Source organism: Notechis scutatus, chromosome 3 (genome assembly GCF_049901735.1).
Source record: "Notechis scutatus isolate UNSWTSFEM ecotype Mainland chromosome 3, rNotScu1.2, whole genome shotgun sequence".
Classification (NCBI taxonomy): Eukaryota; Metazoa; Chordata; class Lepidosauria; order Squamata; family Elapidae; genus Notechis; species Notechis scutatus.
In genome coordinates, this window is record NC_142011.1 from 204,430,059 (window position 1) to 204,454,409 (window position 24,351).

The 24,351-nt window shown below is 39.3% G+C and overlaps 2 protein-coding genes across 7 annotated transcripts in view; one reads left to right on the top strand and one right to left on the bottom strand.

Moving 5' to 3' along the window:
- The window catches only part of TRAPPC9 (trafficking protein particle complex subunit 9), a 315,827-nt gene extending 302,921 nt beyond the window's left edge, over positions 1 to 12,906 (bottom strand). Inside the window, exons 1-3 of one of the 6 annotated variants that reach the window (XM_087962252.1) lie at positions 12,875 to 12,906; positions 8,096 to 8,696; positions 1,269 to 1,289 (exon numbers count right to left, since the gene is read on the bottom strand). In XM_087962252.1, the coding sequence (XP_087818378.1) occupies positions 1,269 to 1,289; positions 8,096 to 8,679 (605 nt within the window). In that variant the 5' untranslated portion in view covers positions 8,680 to 8,696; positions 12,875 to 12,906. Of the gene's footprint in view, positions 1 to 1,268; positions 1,290 to 8,095; positions 8,710 to 12,837 lie in introns of those variants that run through there. The other 5 variants (XM_087962253.1, XM_087962254.1, XM_087962255.1 and 2 more) reach the window with 5 other exon arrangements.
- Positions 12,907 to 13,018: 112 nt separating this feature from the next.
- CHRAC1 (chromatin accessibility complex subunit 1) lies at positions 13,019 to 19,141 on the top strand. Its single transcript, XM_026683817.2, has 3 exons — positions 13,019 to 14,042; positions 15,026 to 15,152; positions 15,797 to 19,141. Exons 1-3 carry the CDS (start codon positions 13,896 to 13,898, stop codon positions 15,922 to 15,924), a joined length of 402 nt encoding a protein of 133 aa, XP_026539602.1. The 5' UTR covers positions 13,019 to 13,895; the 3' UTR covers positions 15,925 to 19,141.
- The last annotated feature ends 5,210 nt before the right edge of the window (positions 19,142 to 24,351 follow it).

Consider the following 24,351-nt stretch of genomic DNA (forward strand, 5'->3'; position numbering starts at 1 on the left):
AGTAACAGGGATTTATTTGGAAATTATTTACCATTCATGAAAGTATATCTCCTAAATACATGCAAAGCCAATCCTGTGAACAGCTCTTTTTTATGGAAGCAGTATCTGAACTTCTAGACCAGGGCTGTCCAACCTTGGCCCCTTGAAGCCTGGCGGACTTCAACTCCCAGAATTCCCCAGCCAGCAAAGCTGGCTGGGGAATTCTGGGAGTTGAAGTCCGCCAGGCTTCAAGGGGCCAAGGTTGGACAGCCCTGGTCTAGACAAACCAATGACCCAATATTCAGGGCCGTGATTTTATCTGATGCTTCATCTTCTATGTATGAAAAAACGCTTCTGAATCGGCTGTGGGCTATTGATCTCCTGCATTACTGACACAGTTAGTAGCTTGCTATACATAAGCTTACCATGAAAAAAAAAAAAATCAATAGAATGGAAAAAGGTGAAGGCAAATGCAAGCCAGAAATTAACTCCCATTGTTTGGCATTATATCTGAAGCAGCCAAGTATGATAGTGCATTTTGTACCCTGCAAGGGATATGAAATTGTTCTCCATACATAGAAGTATAAACACAAAGTCAAATGCAGCAATTTCCTTAATGGACTGGTGTGATCTTTTACAATAGCCAGAATTTTTTAATATGTATCCATCATTCCATCAACTGGAGTGAGAGATAAGTATTAAACTGAACAATCGGGAAGTCATTCAACGTCATCACATCGTCAAAGATTCACAAAGAAAAAAATGCATGCAAAAATGAATTAGTGAAGATTTGTGTATCAAAAATTACAAAACAAAATGCCCACTAAATTCAAGGTAAGATATAACATGCTTAGCTAAATGACTGACAGCTGTAACGTTGCTCAGGCATCAGAAAGCCAGCAATATTTACTCTAAGCTGAAGTAATCTTTTCAGTTTGAAAGTGACCAAGCAGAAACTTAAATTTGTTGTAAAATTTGAAAACGGGAAACAAAATAAATGCAAAACCAGCAAGTATCAAAAGATACATTGCTTTACTACATTTGAATCTCCAACTCAACAAGGCAAATAAGTGACAAAAAAGTACTGTCAAAAACAGTTGCCAAATGCCAAAAGAATGAAAACCACAATGGAAATTCAGGCAGCAGCAATCCGTTGTCATGTAAATAAAATTGTCATATTATAGAAAGACACACAAATGCAACATTACATTATTCAGTGATGGCAAAATAAGAAGGCAGCATACAGAAACTAGCTAGTTTAAAACAATACAATGTGATCAAAGGCCTACCTTTTGAGACCCAAAAACACACTCACAGGGCAGTATGGGAGGAAAAAAAAGCAAGAAACGAGAAAGGAAGGAACAAAACAAAATTAGAGACATACAGGAATCGAAAAAAATTGAATAGCCACATATAGACAGATCTAACAAAGTTTATTTAATAACATATTGTATTCAATCATGTCCTGGAGATGTTGTTCGATTATTTTTGATCGTGATGTGGAGTCTCAAAAGCAACGACTGGTGCTGTATCACATTGTGTTTCCAACAATATTAGTGATTAGTATGTCATCTTATAAAAGATAGATAAAAAAATAATTCCCTTCTCACCCTTAACGGATGGTATGTGTTTTCTTCAATCTCAGATCCTCCAACAGAACCTCAGGCCTGGATGTCATTTCTGTTGGAGCCACTCTCCCTGCTTAGAAGGCAAAGCCCAGAATGCTCCTACCACCATTGGAACCCCTTTGGCCTTGCTTTTCCACATCTGCTCTAGTTCTTCAGGCCCTGGTATTTCTCCAGCTTCTCATACTCCTTCTTCCTGATTCCACTGTCACTTAATACTGCTGCTTCTATCACTATGTCTTCTGGTCTTTATCTATTACGATGCCGGTTGATTGGCCATTATCTGCCTGTCTGCCTGGATCTGGAAATCCCATAGGATCCTAGCTTTCTTATTCCCCACAATCCCAAAGGTGCTTTTTCAAAAGGCAACTGGACTTGGTTTTTTCCCTTGAAGACATTTTGCTTCTCATCCAAGAAAAGAAGGACTAGGGGTGACATGATGGCAGTGTTCCGATATCTCAGGGGTTGCCACAAAGGGGGGGTCAAGCTATTCTCCAAAGCACTTGAAGGCAACACAAGAAGCAATGCATGGAAACTAATCAAGGAGAGAAGCAACCCAGAACTAAGGAGGAATTTCCTTGACAGTGAAAAAAATTAACCAGTGGAACAACTTGCTTCCAGAAGTTGTGAATTCTCCAATACTGGAAGTTTTAAAGAAGAGATTGGACAACATTTGTCTGAAATGGTATAGGGAGTTGGACTAGAAGACCTCCAAGGTCCCTTCCAACTCTGTTATTCTATTCTATTCTATTCTATTCTATTCTATTCTATTCTATTCTATTCTATTCTATTCTATTCTAAACTTCTTCAGTTCAGATCAGTTCGGAACTTCAAGGGAAAAACAAGAAGGTCCACTTGCCTTTTGAAAAAGCACCTTTGGGACAACCATGACTTGGATGACTGGAGAATCTCCATAGTTATTCCCTACAATGTTTTGTAGGATCTCCCATCTAGACTTAGGTCTAGTCCATATTCTGGACAGATGCTCCTGTACACCATACCAGTTTCTTGGTTGTGCCATTCAGTGTATACTGTTCCTGCTTGCATCTTACACCCTGTCATTATGTATTGGGCTGTCTCTGAGGCCACTTTGCACAGCCTATACTTTGGGTCCTGTCTAGTGTGATAGACCCTGATGGATCTGAAGCTTAGTGCTTGTTCTTGTGCTGCTATGATCAGTGCCTCAGTGCTTTTTTTTTTTTTTTAGTCCAGCCCTTTTATATCATGGAAAATAGAAAAAATACCTAATTTCTGTTACAGTAATTAAGAAAGGAAGAGCCAGAGTAAAGATTCCTAATCGAGAATGTTGGTACTGACAATGAAATATTGGTAACAAACTCAGTTTTCACACTGTTGCTGAGCATAAACTACATTGCATCTTTTGAGTGTTCGTGCTTCCTAGAAATGAACTAAATCCCCACCTTCACTTTTCTTTAGAAACACAATTAAAGCTATTGCTAGTTCATTTAATCTAATCTGGAAGCAATCTTGTAGAATTGTCTATGATGATTTATCCATGAATGAAAATAGAGTACATTCACCAAAAAAACGTGCAATCTGTTCTAAGCCCTCTCAACAGAAATGAAAAAGCGGCCTGTTGAAGAGTGTTCTACTTCAGCACCATGGACAGTGGGAGGCCAAGAAATGCTTTAAAAATGAAGCACACAACAATATCAATCATATCATAACACTGCTCTCAAAATCCCCACTGATTTCAAAAAGTTTATTTTGGAAGTATGGAATAATACTGTTGGAGAGATGAGACCTAGTGTGAAATCCTCACAAAACTAGCTTTATTATTGTTTGTATTCAGGGCAGTATCATCAATAGGAACGTACCTTTGAAGTGAGAAAGAAAAGAGTATTGGTCAGAAAGCATACATTTCAGAATTTTTGTAGAGATGGACTCAGCTTTAAATTCTGAGTTTCTGAGCCAGAACTGCAAGCATAAACACTAGGTTTCTGGATTCAAAGGGATGAAAATACTTAGAAGCATACAGCGTGCACACAACTATCAGCAACATTTTAAACCAAACAGAAGGAAACTGCACAATCCTGAGAGCTGCTTTAGTGTATACTGTATTGTTCTCAAATTCGAAGTACAGAGCTAAATAAATAAATAGACGGGCATATGCACATGTACACACTTATTGAAAAGAGAACTGTTAGAATTCAAAATATTTTAAAAGGAAATTCTGCATAGAAATACAGTGTCTTAAAAATGTATTTTTTTATTATATCTACAAAATGATTGTAGGATAGATCTGAGATGACAATATGAATGGTCACAAATCGAATTAAATAAAATATGGATTATCTTGTAAAACATGAATGAATAATAGTATAGTCAAAATGATTGATTAATAATGATATTAATGTATTTAGAAATATTTGATTGACAATATGAGAATATGTACAATGTAATTGTAATTGAAGACTACGAAGTGGAAGCACAAAACAATTTGTAAACCAACCGACACACTGTATGTATATATATGGAAGATGGCTGGATGTTTTTATGTTTTGTTTGTCTTAAAAAATAATAAAACTTTATAATAAGAAAAAAAGAAATACAGTGTCTTAAAGTCTATTAACTTCTTGGATTAAAACAGACAATTTATCCAGTGTTACACACTGAGGGAGAAAGAATGCATAGTTGCACATAGCTATAGATACTACAGCTATGTGCATAAATACTATTATTTATTTCTATTTCTATCACAACAGTCTCAGCTCCAACTTTTCTCAGTGGTTAGATCTACTCTACAGAAGTTAAGTAAGCATTCGGTCTTTAAAATAAGCTCTCAAAAGCTGCTTGCTCTTTGTTGCATAGCAGTATACTAAATAGAAACAAACTGAATCCATACAAGACTACTAAATTTAAGCAAACACAGAACACTTACATAATATCCTTTTGTGCAGAGAAGGATGTATTCGTGATATCAAGGACATTTATGCTCAAAATCATGCAAATTTATTTTTGCCTTAGTGTAATGGGCAACCAGTCAAAGAAGAAAGAAACCCATCAAGGTAATCAAAATAGAGAGGATGGGAAAGCACGTTAGAAAATGCCAAATTATATTATGGTTTAACATTACGACTGACCCAGGTCATTGCAAACTGTGTAGATTTAATACTCACTTGTATACATAAGATTTTAATCACATTTAATGTTATAAATGTATCAAAGGATGCTTCTCATCCTACTTATATAAAGCATTCAATTATAGATTGCAAATCCTTGGTAATATGGGAATAATTTTCACATATTTCACATATTCCAATTAAACAAATATCATTACTTTTGGAGCTGGAGAGCTTTAACTGTCTGCATGTATCACCATAATATGCATTATTCAATATCAATATTCTGATACAAAATAATTATAGTCTCTCCTACTATCATCAAAATGTATTTCCGCAATATATTAATCAGCCACTGCACATAAAAGGATATTGAACTAGCTTTGAATTGCTGAGTAAGAGCATTAAATAATCTGGTTTTAAGCATGTTAATTTCACGTGAGTCCCCAACTATAAATTTATATCCTCATTCAAAAGCTACAAATTACTTAAATTATTTAAATAATCCTCTTTTTTTGCTCACTGAAATAATTTAAATTGCTTTACTTAAATCATTCCATGTTGATGATAAGAATCGCTTCTTGGCAAACAAGCACAAATTAAATTGTACTGTAAATGAAAAGAGATGAGTTTCTGAAATGTTAATCTATCCACAAATGAAAGCATTTATTTGGAGAATAGCAAAAAGAATGTGTTTATACTGCCGCTGTATTCTTCAAGCAAGTCCTTTTTCTCTGATAATTTTTCGACTTAAAATAAATCATTAAACATGTGTATGGTGTGATGTAGTAAGACATCATATAACTGAACTAGCTGGATACCCATGCTTCGCTACAAAACTATGTGATCGGGCTTAATTTGGGGGGAGGAAAATGCGGGGGGGGGATTCCACCTCTGCCTACCAGCATCTATCGGTATTCATCTGGCTACCGCCCTGTCAGTATCTGAGAGAGTTGAGGGCTGTTTGGAAACTGAAACAATATTTGTTGTGTAAGCAAGGAGACAGCAAGAAGCCTGGGCATGGCTCAGCTCAACTGTTCTGTACTAAAGCTGCTTGGTGCTGTGAAACTGAAACTCCTCTGCTTGTGTTTTGCATTTGGAACACATTTCTTTTCAGGTCGGGAGTAGAATTCCTTAGCATCAGAGCGTGTTAATAATAATATAGGAAATACTAAGGCTCTGATGGTCATTTTGAAAAATCCTTTCTTAGTGAGCACCTAGAAGCCAAGAGGAACATAGGTGCCAAATTTTAAGTTTGTAGGCTTTACAGTTCTGGAGATTTTGTGATGATGCGTGAGTGGTCTTTTGCTTTTATATATATAAATTTTCAAAACACTTTAACAAAGTCCCTCACCAAAGCCTCACAAGCAAAATTAAGAATCATGACCCCGAAGCCTCTTTTCAAACTGAGCGTTCCTTCTCTTGTCCTTCAATTCTTGTATCACACGACACAATATTCGGCTGGGCTCTCAATTTTCCATAAGATAAAAATAATTTCACTTTGTATGGCCAACAGTCTCATCTAAGCAATTCCGGGCAACTCATATTTCATGCTTCATCTGATTGTAGCCCATGAGCATGAGTGTTTAGAGAGCCAATCAGGTGTCATCTTGTTTTGGCAATGAGCCAATCAGATCACAGTCATTTATGTTATGTGTTGAAACTGAGAGGAGGACGTTTGTCAGTGTGTTATGTGATTGCTATCAAGTTGGTTGGGTTTTTTTGTGTTCTTTCATTTAGTGAGCTTGTAAAGCGTAATAAAATTAAAGCAACGGTGCAAAGAGTTGACTGGTCACCCAAAAAGCGATGTAAAATAGTATTATTAAGTGAACAAGGCTACAGTTATAAAGAAATTAGAAGAAAAACAGGTGGAAACCTAACCAAAGGTGGCATTTCTAAATTTTTGAAGAGGTATAAGGAGACTCAATCACTACAAAACCACACTGGTAAAGGCAGGAACAGGTGCACAACAGCAAGCAATGATAGAAGAATTAAGAGACTGTGCCTACGCGACAGAAGACAATCATCTGGGTGTATACAAGATGAAATGGTGCAATGCAATTGAAGTTGAGTGCAAGGACTGTTCAGCCCAGACTGCAGGAATTTAGCCTACAATCTAGAATTCCATGAAAAAAGCCACTTTTATCTCTCAAACTATGATTGAAAAGACTAAACTGGGCTAAAACCTATGTTATCTGGACAGAGGAACAATGGGACAGTGTTATTTGGAGTGATGAGACCAAGATCTCCCTGTTTGGTAGTGATGGCATAAAAATACTTTTCCCAAAAGGTTTCCACAATTTTGGCCATTATTGTATATTACCACCTGGTTAGAATACAATGATTCTGCACAAGATTGCTTCACAAACTATAATTGGGGTCTAGAATACAGTGGCCTGCATGCTTACTGGCATCTTATGCTGGGATCATCTATTCTCCGTCCCCTGCATGGGTTTCTGGGAACGATTTTTAAATGAAGGTTTTGACCCAGAAAGTGTTGGGCGGGGGTTGGCACCTGGGTCCCTGCAAGACTCCCTATTTCAATTGGAGTTGGACCTTATTTGTATTTTCTCACATTTCCCCAAAAAATGAACGGAGCTGAAGTCAGAGGGTGCTATTCCAGAGAGCACTGGAATAGCCTCCCACAATAGCCTCCTCCTTTTGTTTTCAGAAAGATGTTAAAAATAATCTTTGGTATTATCTGAGCTTCGTGGTTTGCTTACCAACATTACTTGCTGACATTTCATTACCTGATAAGGTAATATCATCGGTGCCTGTAAGGAGATGAAACAGGCAAGCAAAAAGAGCCTGCTAAGAGTCACATGATAGTGAGATGGATGGCATATCAATTTAATAAACAAAAAAACGAATAAATTACCAAGCTCAGAGGGCATCAAGGACTCCACAGTTCAACATTTGCTACATATATTCTTTTTTCCATTAGAAATCAGCACCGATGTTACCTAGTTGAGTCATGAAACGTCTGCAACAAAACAAACCAAGCTCAAAGAGCACCAAGGACCCCACAGTTCAACTTTGAACTACAAATATTCCATCAGTACATCATCATTTATCCATTTTTTTTGTCTGATTATTAGGTAATTTTATTTTAGGTTACAATGTGATTTCGGTTTGGGGTTTTATGATTCATGTTTTCACTTTTTGCTATATCATGTAGATTGTCAAGGGTGGATGATTGCAGGAGGATATAAATGTAAGTAAATGTAATCTGATAATGAACACACCAAAAATGTTGGAAAACTTTAATTTATTACTGGTAGCATATGAATATTATAAATTCTTTGCTTTAAAAATTACACCATTTCTTTCAGGAATAGTCTTTTCTCATCTCCATACCTGGGTGCAAATATTTTTTAGAAGATCTGTATATAAACTGAATCTACTTACCTACTGTCTGTATCCAGGCCAACAAAATCTTTTTTTTCAAAAGGAACACACAGAAGTGGGATCTTATCTCCAGATTTATCGATAGCTCTGTCAAGACGTTTCGACTCCAATACAATGAAGAGAGACTCAATGAAGTCTTCTATTCTCTTTTCCACGTTTTCACATTCATCATAACTAGGATAAAATGCCACATCCGTACGAGTTTGCTCTGCAATTTCTCCCTGAAGTCCAAAGACAAACAGTCGGGAATCATAAAGGGTTGAGCCATAAATTTCTTTTTGAAGGTGGAATTTTTCAAAAGTTTGAGGCCAGTCTTTTCCAGAGGAACAATCCGTGATGGTTATTAATCCCACAACTTTACGATGCGTCTGAAAATCTCCCCATTCGTTGTTTTCTGGTGGGTAATGATGTCTGTAGCGGATATAAAGAACTCGCTGAGAGTCACGGACATTGATCTGACTCACTGTTGAGATTCGTTTGTAGATCTTAAAAAAGCTCTCTTCGGGAACAATCCCATCTGGCTGGACCACAACTAGTAAAGTTTGATGATCTTCCGCACACTGCATGTAGTCTGGAAAGCTCATTTTGCAACTTACGTACGCTAATGCAAACATGATAAAACACAGAAGAAATAAAACTTAATAAAACATAGAAGGGGAAATTGCTCTACTTAAGAAGTATTCATTTTACGAGTGATGCCTTTCTGAAACATTAGACCTATTATATAAAATCATAAAAACCTCGAATTTTCTTAAGCAGTAGGCAGCATTCGAGTCTTAGTCCCATTGGAACAGAGAAGGATAGGATGCGTCATGGTTAACTAAGCTCTTACTTTATTGTGTTATATTGGTATTATTTACTGAAATACTTTTGCTCTTCAGCAGAAAGACTGCAAACTTGGAAAAAGATTCCTCAGAGTTGAGCAAAAAGTTTAGTTACTTCAAAAAAAAAAAAAAGAAAGAAAGATCCAGGTTTTTCTAAACAGGCCAATGTGAAAGACACAATATAAGAATAGCGGATGGGAAAGAAAAAAACACAATCAAGTATCTTATAAGGATGAACTGAACTCAGTATTCTAAATTCAAACATGGCTAATCTCATAACAGCCCTGGTGACACAGTGGTCAGAATGCAGTATTGCAGGCTATTTCTGCCCAAAGCCAGAAGTTTGATCCCTGACAGGGCTCAAGGTTGACTCAGCCTTCCATCCTTCAGAGGTTGGTAAAATGAGGACTCAGACTGTTGGGGGCAAGAGGCTGACTCTGTAAACTGCTCAGAGAGGGCCATAAAGCACTGTAAAGAGGTATATAAGTCTAAGTGCTATTGCTATAACGACGTGACCATTTGTTAACATCAATCCAAGGATATGCTCCTATTTTCAGCAATTTCACCCCATCGGAGAACCAAAGGCTCCATAATGAGAACACCTTAAAGTGTAAATGGGACTGGACCAAAAACATTCCTAGATCATCCATAGAGGACATAGATTTGCACTGTCACTTTTTAATCTCATACCTCTTAAAACTGATCTCGTGAAATACATTGGATGGACATCATTTCATTATGATATATGTAGGCAAATTAAAGAAAACTGTAGACCAAAGCTTGCAGTAAGCAAAGTGAGCTTTGGTTTACTGGAAATACTAGGAATTCTTTCTCATTCAGATATTAACTTAATATCTCATCGCATGGTGAGATGGATGGCAAACAAATATAATAAATAAATGTGGAGAAATCCAAGCTTTGAAAGTTGCTCTCTCATGTGAGATAGGATTTTATGAGGCTGGAATATATCATAAATATTTATATTAATAAAATGCCATGTGATGGTGCATCTAAGCTTCCATCTTCCATATTAATGTACACCAATAGCTAATAAATAATATTCCTCCTTAAGTTGCAGAATATGGACTATTCAGAAAAGTGACTAGAAAACGAAAGAGCACAACTTGATTGGTAATATATAAATGCTGATCCACACAGCATTAAATCATGATTAGTGAATTAAATGAATTGCCTTGTTTGGAAACAAATACCAAACAAGTTCACTGACTGGATTCACATAACACAGACCCACAAATCAGCTAATCATATTTTAGTTAGCAGGTAAGATGAATCAATGCATGTTACTTCATGAATACAGCCTTACCTACAAATCATTTTTGTTACTAAAAAAAATAAAATAAAAAACATGACTAAAATGAAGCATCTAGTAAACCTCTGGTGTTTTTTCATGTAATTTTCTACATGCAATCTGTAACAACCTGGAGCTATGCAGAAAACGTATGTGGGTATTCATGTGCGGGAATGATGAAATTAGGGGAAGAAAAATGAAGTTATCTCTTCCTAATGTGCCAGGCAGTATCTAAATTTATATCTTCCCTTTTGTGCTCAACAGAAAATTGTCATTCTCTGTTCCTCCCATACCTTTCCCAGCAAGCTAATAAAAGCAGTTTGCAGGCTAATACTCCTTATTAAATTCAATGAGTATAAATGGAGTAAATTTACATATATACTGGATTGCCACCAATTTTACTGCCCAACTGTAAATTCACATGTAATCAAGCATTTATCAATTTCATCGGTGTCCATGTTCTTTTAAACTCGGTTTAAAATATAAAAATATCCTTGAGTTCAGCTGAACTTTTGGTGGATTCGTGTAGTTATAACCATGTAGTTCTGGCAGTGGTTTGCTCTCCAACCTTGTTTCAATTTAGTTTCTAAATGTTTCATAACTAGACTAGGTAAAGCTAACATCACTCTAGTCTGGTAGCCAAAAGTTCAGAACCTAAATTGAAACAAGCTTGGAGAGCAAACCACTGCCAAAATCTAAAACCCGAGCTACAAGTATTGTCTATTATTTCATAACCAAGTAGTTTTCTTCATAACAGAGAAGTGGTTTGTTACTTGTTTGTTCCAGACCTACAAGAGTGAGCTATATTAAATATTAAATTTTACCTTTTTGGTCATTAATGACAACAGAGAATTAGAAATAGGAACCTTACAGAAACAGGTACAGGAGGAAAAGTACACTTTATTTTATTTTTTCAGAAATCTAACAGCTTGCGGTTTTACTCTGATGAATAATTTACTTCTGATTTGATTTTGTTCTGCACTAGGACTTGCAACATAAAAGGCACAAAGACAAAAAAATAATCCATAGGTTGTTTTCCAAGAGGGAACTGCCAAATTGTCCTTGTTTTCAAACAAGTCATCACATACTATTTGGTCATTTGGGACAATCTCAATGATAATTTGAATAAATTATTGGTCATTAATGACAACACAGAATTAGAAACAGGTACCTTCCAAGAAACAGGTAGAGGAGGAAAAGTGATACAGAGCAGGCTTATGAAAAGGCCTGAATGATAAACATGAGACTGCCTCTGGGAAGATTTAACATGGACTTCATGAAGGAGTAGGTGAATGCTTTTCCTTCCCACTCAAACCAAAAGCACTGCCCTACTTTAAGTCCTACTGTTAGGCCCGCAAAATGAATGCCTCCAACTGGCATCTGTCCACCCACGGATACATGTAGTCCTTGAGTTACACCCATAACTGAGCCCCAAATTTATGTTGCTAAGTGAAACATTTGTTAAGTGAGTTTGGCCCATTTTGCGACTTTTCTTGCCACACTTGCTAAGTGAATCATTGCATTTGTTAAGTTAGTTAACCCGGTTATGTCAGCCTGGCTTCCCCATTGACTTTGCTGGTCAGAAGGTGGCAAAAGCAGATTGCACGACCCCCATAGGACACAGCAACCATCGTAAACATGAACCAGTTGCCAAGCATCCGAATTTTGATCATGTGACCCTAGGGCAGGGGTGTGCTTAGATCTGCCATCCTGGAAACAGCAAAGGACCGGCCTGCAATGCCTCTGCCAGAGAAAACAGAACTTGTGAGGACAACGTGCAGCCCTCCTGAGTTCTGTTTTCACTAGCAGAGGGTTGCAGGAAGCTGTCGCAGTCGAAAACGGAGCCCGGGAGTCAGTTTTTGCTGGCAGAGCTCTTGGGCCGCCACAGGTGCCCCCAACACAAGTGACATCAAGCTGGCCATGCCCACCCCACCCAGGTCAAACACAACCCTGATGTGGCCCTCAATGAAATCGACTTTGACACCTAGGGATACTGCTACCTTATGACTGGTCATAAGTCACGTTTCTCAGAGCCGTGGTAACTTAGCGCAGTCGCTAAACAAACTGTTAAGTCGAGGACTCCCTGCATTTAAAAGAGATGCCAAGGCATAAGGCAAAAAAAGAAGTTAAAAAAAGCACAAGTCAGGCACGGAGACACATTAAGACACCGCAATAATAAGCAAGGAGTCGACTCCAAAGCGTCCAAAGAGAAGAGGTTAAATTTGCAAAATCGATCAATAGATGTTTGTTTTGGACTTCAGCCTCCATCATCTCTGGATCCTGGCCTGGCCCTAAACACCTGGAAAAACCCCGCCAGGCTGCCTCAGTCCAGACTGGGTCCAAAGCCGTACGCAGGCCAGGCTTTTAATCCCGATCTGGCTCCCTTGGAGTGTGCTTGGGCTACCACAACTCCCATCATCCCCAGAGGAACTTTGCGTTGGAATCCAAACACGCCTGGAAGGTGCCGGAAGGGGGACGGGAAGGGGTAGCTTCGGAGCTCCCCCGCCTCTCCTCCCCCCACCCCCACCCCCAGCCAAGGGAAGAGGAGGCTCGGCTGCTCCCCACCCCGGCACCGGCTCCCTCTTCAGCTTCCCCGGCGCTCGCCCGACCGACCGGCCCGCTGAGGGGCTCCAGAGGCTCACCCACCACTGCCCGGGCGACGTAATGGCTCCGCCTCTGCCGGTCGCTTCAGTTGGGGGCGGGGGGCCGTTTTACTGCGCAGCCGCCAGCTTTCGAGTTCCCTGGGGTGGGACGCGCATGCGCATCCGGCTCCTACGTAAGAGTTTGAATGGTCGCTATGGCGACGGCTGGTGGTTAGGGGGCAACCGTTAAGATTCGAACGGTCGCTCTCCTGAGTCTTTGACTCTTTCCGCTCAATGTATGGCTTTAGTTTAGTTACAAAAGCTCCTGAGGTGCCTGTTTGTATGTCTGTTACGCGAGTTACACACCCATCGCTCACAGCCAGCTGTTCCCACGGAGCTACCATAAGGCTGAGGCGGGAAGACGGCTGGCAATTTTTTTCCTCAAACCGCCTGACAACTGCATTCGTTTTAACCCAAAGGTGCTTTTTTTCCCCCTCCAAGAGGCAACTGGACTTTCTGGTTTTGCTTTGAAGACGTTTTCGCTTCTCATCCAAGAAGCTTTTTCAGCTCTGTAAAGATTAGATTCTCCAGAGCTGAAGAAGCTTCTTGGATGAGAAGCGAAACGTCTTCAAAGAAAAAAAAAAGTCTAGTGGGAAAAAAAGTACCTTTGGGACAACCAAGACATGGATGACGAAGAATTTCCACAGGCATTCGTTTTAAAATTAGTCAGGCTTTTTTTTTAGCTTGGCGGGCATAAGTCACGAAAGTGACTTATTAAACGAGACAAGGCATAGCTGCTTCTCCGCCTCCGCTGCTCTTGGAGCGAATTGCCTTCTGGGACGCGTAGTCTTCCTTTCAGAGCGCTCCGATTGGCCCCCCCGTGAAACCCAATCAACGTTCTAGTCCCGGCTAAATTCTCCCAACGCGCTTCCGGGATTCGTCGTTCTTTCCATCCCTGCGGCAGCGGCTCAGCGGCAGGCGGAAACTACAAACCCCGAAAGGCCAGGCGAGCGCTTCGGGCTGTCAAAAGAACTCAAGGAGGTGGGGGGAGAGAAGTATTTCCCTGAGCTCTGAGGTAAACGAAGATGGCGTCGCGGTGGAGCGGAGCTTCTGGCGGAGGCGAGAATCGGTTGGTGTCGCTGCCTTTGTCGCGGATCCGGGTGATAATGAAGAGTTCGCCCGAAGTCTCGAGCATCAACCCGGATGCGATCTTCCTCACCGCCAAGGCCACGGTAGGGAGCCTTGGGGAAGCGAAGAGCGTCCAGATGTGGCGGCTTTGGGGGGGAGGTTTCCGGCCCGCTGCACATCTGGAGGGCAGTATTGCTCAAACTTTGAGGCGACCCCTTAAGACAGGGGTCTTCAAAATGTGGCAAGTTTAAGACTTCTGGACTTCAACTCCCAGAATTCCTGAGCTAACATGACTGGAGGAGGAATTCTGGGAGTTGAAGTCCACCAGTCTTAAAGCTGCCAAGTTTGAAGACCCCTGGTGCCTTAAGACAAGAAGCAATGGATAGAAATTAATCAAGGAGGGATCCAACCTAGAATTAAGGAGAAATTTCCTGACTATAAGAACAATTAACCACTGGAACGCCTTGCCACCAGAAGTTATGGGTGCTTCATCACTGGAGGCTTTTAAGAAGAGACTAAATGCAACGAACTTTCTAATGTATGATTAGTGTACATTCAAAGGGACAGTAAAGTTCTAAGTTCTTAATAGTGTAGCGTTTCCTACCTAAGCAGAGGGTAGGACTAGAAGACCTCCAAGGCCCCTTCCAATTCTGTTATTCTGTTCTGTTTGAGCAGGGAATTGGACTAGATGACCTCCACGGTCCCTTCCAACTATTACTGGTTTTTTTTTCTCGTGTGGACCGCAACAGGAATGGGACCACTTGCCGGGGCCAACTCTCCACAGGATGACTCTCTGTGGGACAATTCAACAATTCAATTATTTAAAATAATCTCAAGATTATTTAAATTTTGGTCATTCACATTTCATGTTGTCCCTTCTTTTGCATCTTCTGTTTCATGATTCTGTTCCACCATTTCCTCGATATCAGTGTAACTCTTGTTACAAGCGTTGTGGCAAGTTGTCCTGTGGTGAGTTGTTGTAGACCTAACTTAACTCCCAGAATTCCCCAGCTAACAGTAATTAGCCAACAGTAGTGGTGATCTCTGATGTGTTTGAGCTGTAAGCATGATTTTTTTTTCCTTTTAGGAGCTGTTTGTTCAGTATTTAGCTACTTACGCTTACAAGCATGGCCAGGGCAACGAGCACAAAACCCTGACATATACTCACCTGTCACAAGCAGTACAAAACTCTGACACTTTCCAGTTCCTGGCAGGTCAGTCTTTGTTTTGCTAATATCCTAACTGATGTGAAATAATCCCTAAAATAGAGAAAGGGGAATGTGGAATTTTTCCATGTCAGTCTTTGAAAACTGTTAAGGCTTTTGGGTTATATATATATTTTTTATTTATTAATAATGGGAGTTGAGCAGGAAGAATCCCAACCCTTTTCTTAAAAAAAAACAACACCTATTTTAGGGGATAAAATGTTTTGTTTCTTTATTGTTAAAACTATTGAGAATTGGAAATAGTTAAAAGTGTCTTGTAGATCCTGCAAATGAATTCATGGTATGTTAGGATCTATTGGCAATTTCTTCTGTCTTATGTCATAATTGTGCACAATTATTTTTTAATCTGGCTCTAATAAAAATAACGAAAAATATATCTTCCAAACCTAAAATCTATAATGCTAAAAAGTGGGATGCCCAAATTGTGTCGCTATCACAAAATTCTCAAAAAACATTTTGTAATTTGTTTTTATTTATCAAATGTGTATGCCACCCATCTCACTCTGCAAACTCTAGAATTATTTCCACAGTTCAGTGGGAAACCCTTGCAGTAGATGAGACAGAGTGTGAATTACTTTTGTAGTGATTGGAAACATTTAGGAAATGAATGAAAATAATATTTTCTTTTCTAGATATTGTGCCAAAGAAAATCTTGGCAAGCAAATACCTAAAAATGCTTCAAAAAGAAAAAGAAGGAAAAGAGATAAAGGAGGAAGAGGAGGAGGAAACGGAGGAAAGTGAGGCTGAAGAAGCATCTTGACAATATAGCTTGTTTTATGGAATGTGAACACTCTTGAATGGCTTATGATCAACTGAATTCTTACATCCTTGAACCAGTGTCAACTTTCAGAATTAGAATTGCCAAATTATGTACAATTATCTTGCAAAGACTTATGGCAAAGACTTCCAAGTGGGACTGAGCATATTTGCAGATCTTTGTTTTTCATCTTCAGCTTATAAACAAAATATAGATGATTGCTTTTAATATACCAAGTGTCCATGTTAAGCAAATACTGTATTTTCAATACAGAATCATCTTCATTGCTCACATTGGGCAAATCTAAAAGCGGGCAAATTCCTTTTACATGCCAATATTAAAGTTTTCCTTCCTTTCAATGTAAGTTGGTAAAGAGGGTTCAGATTTCTTAAAAGCGAATTGTTTATATGAATAGTTGTATATAAGCTACACTAGGATCTGTTGGCGTTCAAATTGTCCATGTTGAAAACAAAGTATTTTCAATATCATCAGTTCCTATGTACAGTAATGTTACACTCATGTAAATAAAAACTTGCAGTTTTGTATGGATATTGGGAAATTTGAAAAAAAGTCAAGTGTGAATCCTTGTATGGTTTGAAATGACATTTATATAGCACAACATTGAATAACAGATGACAAATACTTTTGGTATCAAAAACACTTTTAACATTTCTTTCACCTATCAAACATCAAGTGAGGCTTTGGTCAATTTGTGTACGTATCTGGATAAAGACTGAGCATTCCAACCAAACTGGTGCCATTTCTGGGGTAGGCACTGAGCCGGTGAAAAGGTAAAATTAACCCCTTTCTTTAAAAAGGGAAATAATGATAGAAAAATATAAATTCGAATTAAAAGACGTGTTACCAGTGCCGCCTTCTTTTTGAAAAGGGGCTGGATAGATTTATGGAGGATAGAGGTGTTCACACCTACTTATGTAGCCTATTCCACCTAAACTTACGTGGCTCACAGCACACTTCCAACCAGTTCAGGAACTAAAGTTCTGAAGTAGGCAGCCATCAGAAAAAGGGACACACTTAGGTTGTGTTTCCACCCGATAAATGATAACATGGTTTTCATGGTTGGGCTGATACAGTACAACCTAAACAGATTTATTCACTAAAATGTGAATTAAGCGAACCATGAGTGGTGTGAACACAGTTATTCTGAATTAAGTTCTTGAGATCGCAAACTCATTACCTTCTACGTTGTAAACAAAACATTTATTGCCAAAGAGAGATTTTTATGGCAACATTAATTGGACCACACCGGTAGTCCCCAAATTATGACTACAATTGGGACCAGAATTTATCGTGGCTGTTACGTGAATTGTGCCCAAAGTTATGATCACTTAAGTTGTTCAATGAATCATGGTGATTAAGCGAATCCGGCTTGCCTCATTTGTGAGAAGCCAACTGTGAGGGTCACAAATTGTGATCGCATGACTCCAGAATGAGCAACTGTTGTAAATACAGGCCTGTTGCCAAGCACCCAAATTTTGATACTGCTGTGGTTGTGAGTTTGAGGAACAGTTGTAAGTCACTATTTTCAGTGCCATTTTAAGTTTGAATGGTCACTAAATGAACGGTCATAAGTTGAGGAATACCTGAAGGGTAAAATTATTGAATACCATTGTGAGACATGCAAGAAATCTGCTTTCCAATGATGGGCCACTGAACCAAACTAACATTAACATGGCTTTCATCAGATTGTGGATTGTAAGTAGGGGAAGACTCTGCAAATCCTGAGCTCTTTGAATTATTAGTGTTAGAGGCACAAAAAAATACTTTTGAATGTGTAAGTATGAGTAATTTATTGACATACTATGAGGCAGAAACAAAATTGACACCATACAAAATAACTTTATAAAATATCATTCACATGTTTCATCAAGATTTACAGCATTTTGAGCATGTTAAATGTCTTAATGGTATGGAGGTAAAAAAAAGAACACTATGCTAAATCTTTAGTAGCACTTTATAGTATATATATATATATACACACACACAAGGGGGAAAAACAAAGTAGAAGGTTAGTTTGTCATCTTATTGCCGAAGTAGTGCAAAGTATTTTTACTAGCAAGCTGTAAAAACAAACATGGAAAAAGGACTCACCCAAGCTTAAAAACAGGACAATAAATGTGGCATTTCACAGTCTTTTTTTTTTCTTTTAAGCTTTCTTCTCCTTTTTCTCCCACTTGCCTTCCCAAAATTATTTTCTCCATGTGGGGAATGCAAAAGTCCACATTAAGACAATTGGATCCACAGTGTATTTTTAAGCAACCAAACTAAGGGTTGCTCAAATTGGCTTGCATACGAATTCCAAATATGGCGCAGCTTTTGGTTTTGAGTGTGGCTCAGCTTTCAGCTAGGCTGATTCCCAGCTGGTTTGAAACTTAGATCAATTCTTGGTCAAGAAATCATTCTTCGAAATCAAAACTTTTGCTTTTTGCCCAGATTTCGATCGTGGCAAAACCACAGTCATGCGAGTATATATGTATATATCAGAAGAGACCATATATTGCCTGTTTTACCGTCTTGGGATCCTTTTTCTTCAATTGTATTTGTGTTAAAAACAAAAACAGTCTAGAATGCAAGGCAGACTTGATATCAACGTTGGACTAACACCAAGAAAGGATCAGAGTATCTAGCGAAGAGAGACCAATTCTAAAGTCTTCAGCCGAGCCAACAATAAAAAAAATCGATAAACTAGGTAGCCAATAACAATAACAACTAACAAAAGGACACCCCACCCTACCCTGCCCAAAAGCTCTATGAAATAAAAAGGAACAAAATGCAGCATTTTCAGGCTCGTGTTTCAACCTTGAGGTACCTGTAAGTCTTCTTACCTTCTGCCCAAAGGACTATGGTATATTAAAAAACATTTTAAAATTCTTGACCGTAAGCCAATTTACAGGACTTTACTGAAAAAGTGCAATGAGACTGATCGTGTATCTGCAGCATATGAAATTGGATGGTTAAGTCTTTTATAAAATATAGCTTTTCTAAGAGACCCGTTGGGGCAGTTCTATAGCACATTATTTATTTTTCTCGTTGTTTGAGTCCTTTCTGCAGCAAACCAAATTAACTCCTTAGGATATAACAGTTTGTTTGTTTGTTTTTCCACCACTATGAAAGTTAACTCTCTTTTAAAGGAGAAGATTTCCGTGCCGTATTGGTTTCTGTTTTATAAAGTCAAATTTCCATTTCAAAAAAAATAAAATAAAAAAAATAACCTATTACAACCCAATCTCCCCCCCAAAGTAACAATAAAGAAAACTTTTTTTAGCATATAAAAGGGCATTCAATCGTTCAGAATGTTACTTGGATGCTCTATTCCCTTTCCTGACATAAACTCATACTCTACTTATTATATACAGGCTTGTGTAGAGCATATATATGAATAGTCACATATGTAACACACACACACACACACACACATGTTTTCACACACACGGCTTACCAAAATTAGTCTCAATGAGCTAAGGTGGTTCAGCCGTCCCTTCAGGTAAGGGACCAAGCAAGAAAACACATTTTTTCTAAAGTTTTCTACAGCATCCAAGCCAGGGCTGGGGTCAAAGAGACTCTAAAAAAGCAGACATACGAAAGGGACTTTTAACCATAGTTTACCAGGTTGGATGAAAACGGGCAACCTTGTTTGAGGAACCTCCTGTGGATTTCACAACGCACAAAAAAGGGAAATGAACACAGGAGACTCAAGAAGGATAACCTAGGTTAGGGGTTTCCAACTTCGGCAACTTTAAGCCTGGAAGACTTCAACTCCCAGAATTCCCCAGCCAGCAGGGAAGTTGAAATCCTCCAGGACTTCCAAGTTGAAGTTCTCCAAAGCTTTGCTGGCTGGGGAATTCTGGGAGTTGAAGTCCTCCAGGCTTAAAGTTGCCAAGATCAGAGACCCCTAGCCTAGATTATTCTGGTCATCCAAATGCAGCAATAGGACATGGGCAGGTCCCTTGTCCTGGGCAAACTAGGTTAAAAAAAAAAAACAAAAAAAAAACCTGGGCCTCACCAAGAATATCTGGGAAAGCGAAAATCTGTTTCGCTTTGAAATTTCGAAAAACACATTACCAACATTCTACGACATGACACGTTCTAATACGCAAGAAAATAATAATAATAATAATAATATGCTTTCTTTGTTCAGAAATCCAACAGTTTGCGGGTTTAACTCTGACAAAGGATTTCCTTTCCCAGAGAGGAGTCTTGGCTTGATTTTGCTCTGCATTGGGACTCACAACGTAAAAAGGCACAAAAGACAAAAAAAAATAATAATCTGTAGGTTGTTTTTCTAAGAAAGGTCCAAATTGTCCTTTTGTCTTCCAACGACAAGTCATCGCATATGGTTTGGTCGCTTCAGACAATCGCCATGATAATTTGAATTAAATTAGCACCCAACTGCTTAATCTGAGGTAGATTCAAATCGGAAAGGGAAGTGGGTCCTCTCACCACCTGATTTGCCGTCAATTAATCCCAAAAAGTCAGCTGTGAGATGTGAAAAAGCGCCATTACACAGGTTTCAACCAATGCATGTGTGTGTGTGTGTGTGTTCAGAAAGAAGCAGACGTCTCTTTCGCATCATCTTGCAGTCGGGGAAATTGAATCACTGTATACAAATCCCTAAGCTAGCCCTTTAAACAACAATTTGATCAAATTACTTCATTATTTCTCTCTCTCCCCCTCCCCTGCATCACAATTTTGCATTTGGAACAACTGTGCAGCCATACCCTGGAGTCAAACCCAAGATAATCATCCTAAAAATTCAGGAACGAGGTGCTGAAGCCGCATCCTCGGAAACAAGATTGGTTTTAAGCATAGAAATGTTTAATTAAAAAAGGAGGGGGGGGGAAGGGAAAAAAATCTTGTGCCTTTGCAGGAAAAATAGTATTTTTTTAAAAAATACAGGTTTTTGCATATTCTGATTCTGGACTAATTTAATATATTTGTTAAGGCATAAGATAAAAGACACATTACCCCACATAGCATCTAGCAAGCACATAATTAACATTGCTTAACATTATATACATCGTTAATACAGATTCTCCCACACGGAGCTTTTTATTTAAAAAAAATGTACAGAATGAAAGGTATAATCTACAACATTGTTAAAGGAAGGGAGAAGGGTGGGGGAAGCAGTTTCTCAAGTGCTTAATTTTACAGTTCTGCAGAGTCGGTGAACTCTGAAAAGGTATAAACTGGTTAAGGCTGCAATCCAATGTCTCTCTATCCCCACCCCAAAATGAGACTTACTGTTGAGACCATGTAGGATTGTGCTCTAAATATGCTTAAGTACCATGTGAAATAAGGCCAGCCACCATCTTCCTCTCTCTTTTGGGGTGGGGTGGGGGGTGGGGTTATTCAATTCCTGTGTGTGGGTATATTTAAGTTCTCGGAGGTATTTTATTCTCCTCTCAACAAAACGCGATTCAAACAAAGTGAAACCTGGATCCCAATGAAATCAAGAGGACCAAGCTGTCAACATGTCCCACGGTTTCAGTGGGGGGTTAAGTCTGGATCCCACTCAATTTTTTATTTTATTTTAAAAAGACCCTGAAACAGTTTATTATGATCAGCTTAAAATAGTCCCAGGAGATATCCGTGAAATGTTATGCCTACCAAAAGCTTTTTAAAAAAATCAAATTTCATCACAGATTCTTCCCTTCCTTGGTTGTTTCACCGAATCCTTCTCTTACGTTTTACTACCGTGGGTTAGTAGGTATTAGAGGAAATCAACATTTTTATCTGCAAGGTTTAGGAAGTCATGGACTATCTCACAAGCAATAAAACCCATGTCTATCCACCTAGAAGACACATTCAGCAAGAAAGGTAAACCACATTTTTGCTCCTGTCCAGATGTTCTGAGAGACATCCAACATTTACATCTTGAATACACAAATATCTATCTACAATTCCTTTAATGGGTGAATTCGCCCTGGGGGTGGGGGGGTGGCAGAAAACACAGAGATTTTTTTTTACAAGACACAAAATGAAAGATGGTGAAACGGTGGAGTGAACACATCTGGAAACATACAGAATTTCTCATCAGACATTTCTACCAACGGGAAATGACAGTTAAGGAATTTGTGATCCATTTTCTTTCATCCTTTCAGTTTAAAAGGTGTGCACATCACGGCCAGCTTATTATGATTAGAGGTAGGTCTTGTTTGTTTCGTTAGGAAGGAGAGCCAACAAGAAAGGAGAGCGGCGTCTTTTCTCTTCAAGGAGCTATTAAGTCCTGGATGTAGAAGTCTTTGGAGCACTGACCCATTCTTCTGCTGTGAGAACATCTGCTCATATTCGCAGCCTTCCCATGAAAGGGTGGCGGTTGAATCTAAGAAATCACTTCTCCCATCAAGCTCCGTCTCGATCAGTTTGATTCTGCCCAAAGGTCTTTATAGCCTCAGGTAATTGAAAAGACCTCACCCTTCCCCTGCCCCATAGGATCCTCTAGGTCCTATATAGACATCACCAGGACTTAAAAAAAAATAAAAATGCTACAGGGGGACAGGTTTTTCAGAACTTTGGAGGTCTATTCAGAAGGAACCATAAAAACAAGTTATACAGAGAGTATCTTAGGAAGCAGAAGGGAGGAGGAGTAGTCCCAGTTCGCCTTCTCATAAATGGGTGGCAAACTCAATAAAGGAGAATATTTGTAGCTCAGGGTTGAAGTGTGAGGTCCTTGGTGCTCTCTGAGGTTGGTGGTTTTCTTGCAGATGTTTCATTACTCAAACTAAGTAGCATTATCAGTGCTAGTAGTGAAGTTCCTAGACCAAGCCAAGTCCAAAACAACGGCTAGGGAATTTCTAAAAGCCTGGCACTCTGACAAATTAGCCATCAACAGACACAGGGGCATAAACAAAATCTACATATTATGCACACCCCAAAAAAAGACAATTAACAAACCAAAAAGGGAACAGAAACATCTGCCCACCAATAATCAGCACCCAGATGACCATAGATTAACTCCAAGACTTACACCAGACCAGCGATCAAGAAGTAAACAATACTCCAAAACAAGGAAGTGCCAAAGAAGCCCATAGTAAACAGCCCAACCGAAGAACCTCCAAGGCCATTCTTACTAATCGTGACAGGGCAAGCCACTAGGATAGAAACTGAGAGCAAACCCCACTCCTTACTAGCACTGATGATGTTACCTAGTTTGGGTAATGAGAGGTCTGTAAGAAAACAACCAAGCTTAGGGAGGAGTACCAAGGACCTCACATGTCAACCCTGAGACTGGCAGCTGTTTTGTGAGAAGGCTCATATCGTGTTCTCAAAATTCCACTCCTCCAAAGATGGGGACTCACCCAACCGCTGCATCGCTCTCCTCTCGAGCCCACCTAATGTCCTATCTTCCAACAACTCCGGTAAGAATTCATAAATGGAAAGAGGCTGCTTTCTGTCTAAGAAATTGTCCTCAAGCTCTTCCTTGAGTGGGTTGGATAGATTCTGCGCAGGGGCACAGAAAGAGAGCTCCCTCGTTTTAAAAGGACTGTTTCCGATAGGCTTGTTTCTCTCTGATGGTTTGGCTGTTTCTCCCGTTATTCATCAGGCGACTCCAGCCTTGAAACACCATCAAAATAGGGAAACAAAGGACCAACGTCGGCCAGGATCATCCCAGAATCCCAGTTCTTCTTTCCTCAACCCCAAAAAGCCAGCTTCCTTAGAACCATAGTTTGTAAAAATTAGAAGCCAGTCTGGGGAGGAGACTGTAAAAGCACCCTCTTGAGTTACGTTCTCAGGAACTGAAAGGGATTGGTGGAACAGGACATTCAAATGTACACAATGTTAGCAATATTCCGTTAACAGTAAGTTCCTTGGTTGGCTAGTGACAGCACACAGCCAGCTGGAGTCATTAAGCCAGTTTCAGTATACGGATAAAAGCCATGGTTTGCGAAGGATTGAAGAGAAGAGAAGAGAAGAGAAGAGAAGAGAAGAGAAGAGAAGAGAAGAGAAGAGAAGAGAAGAGAAGAGAAGAGAAGAGAAGTAGCTGAGGAACAGCGCAATGTTCATACCTGCACAACTATCTAGTTCCTTCTGTGGCATCCCCAAGCCACCCCTTTTCCTTGGGAATTGCTGCCAGGCACTAAGAAGACAGTATGAGTAAAGGTGGATCAACTTATCCGACTTAACAGAAGAGAACATCTTATATTATTACAAAATGAAAATTTGCATGACGGATCTTTATTCTTTGAAATGCAATGGCCCTTGTGTGTCACGACAACCCGCCCTTGAAATTCAAGAGGATTTCAGGTTGAGCTAAAGCATCACAGAAGCTACAGTGGAAAGACCAAAAAATGAGTCCCAGGATTGGAGAAGGCCTCAGGTGTTAAAGCATTCCTTTCTCTTCTATCTGCTTGGCAAGAGATGGTGGACATGAGGAACAAGTCATTTGCAAACCAGGAAAAGGCAGGACTA

Bases quoted from the DNA above. Each gene is read 5' to 3' on its own strand.
- CHRAC1 (XM_026683817.2), top strand. From the start codon at position 13,896: ATGGCGTCGCGGTGGAGCGGAGCTTCTGGCGGAGGCGAGAATCGGTTG. The intron at 14,043-15,025 runs GTAGGGAGCCTT...TTTTCCTTTTAG, and splicing joins TCCTCACCGCCAAGGCCACG to GAGCTGTTTGTTCAGTATTT. The intron at 15,153-15,796 runs GTCAGTCTTTGT...TTTCTTTTCTAG, and splicing joins CACTTTCCAGTTCCTGGCAG to ATATTGTGCCAAAGAAAATC.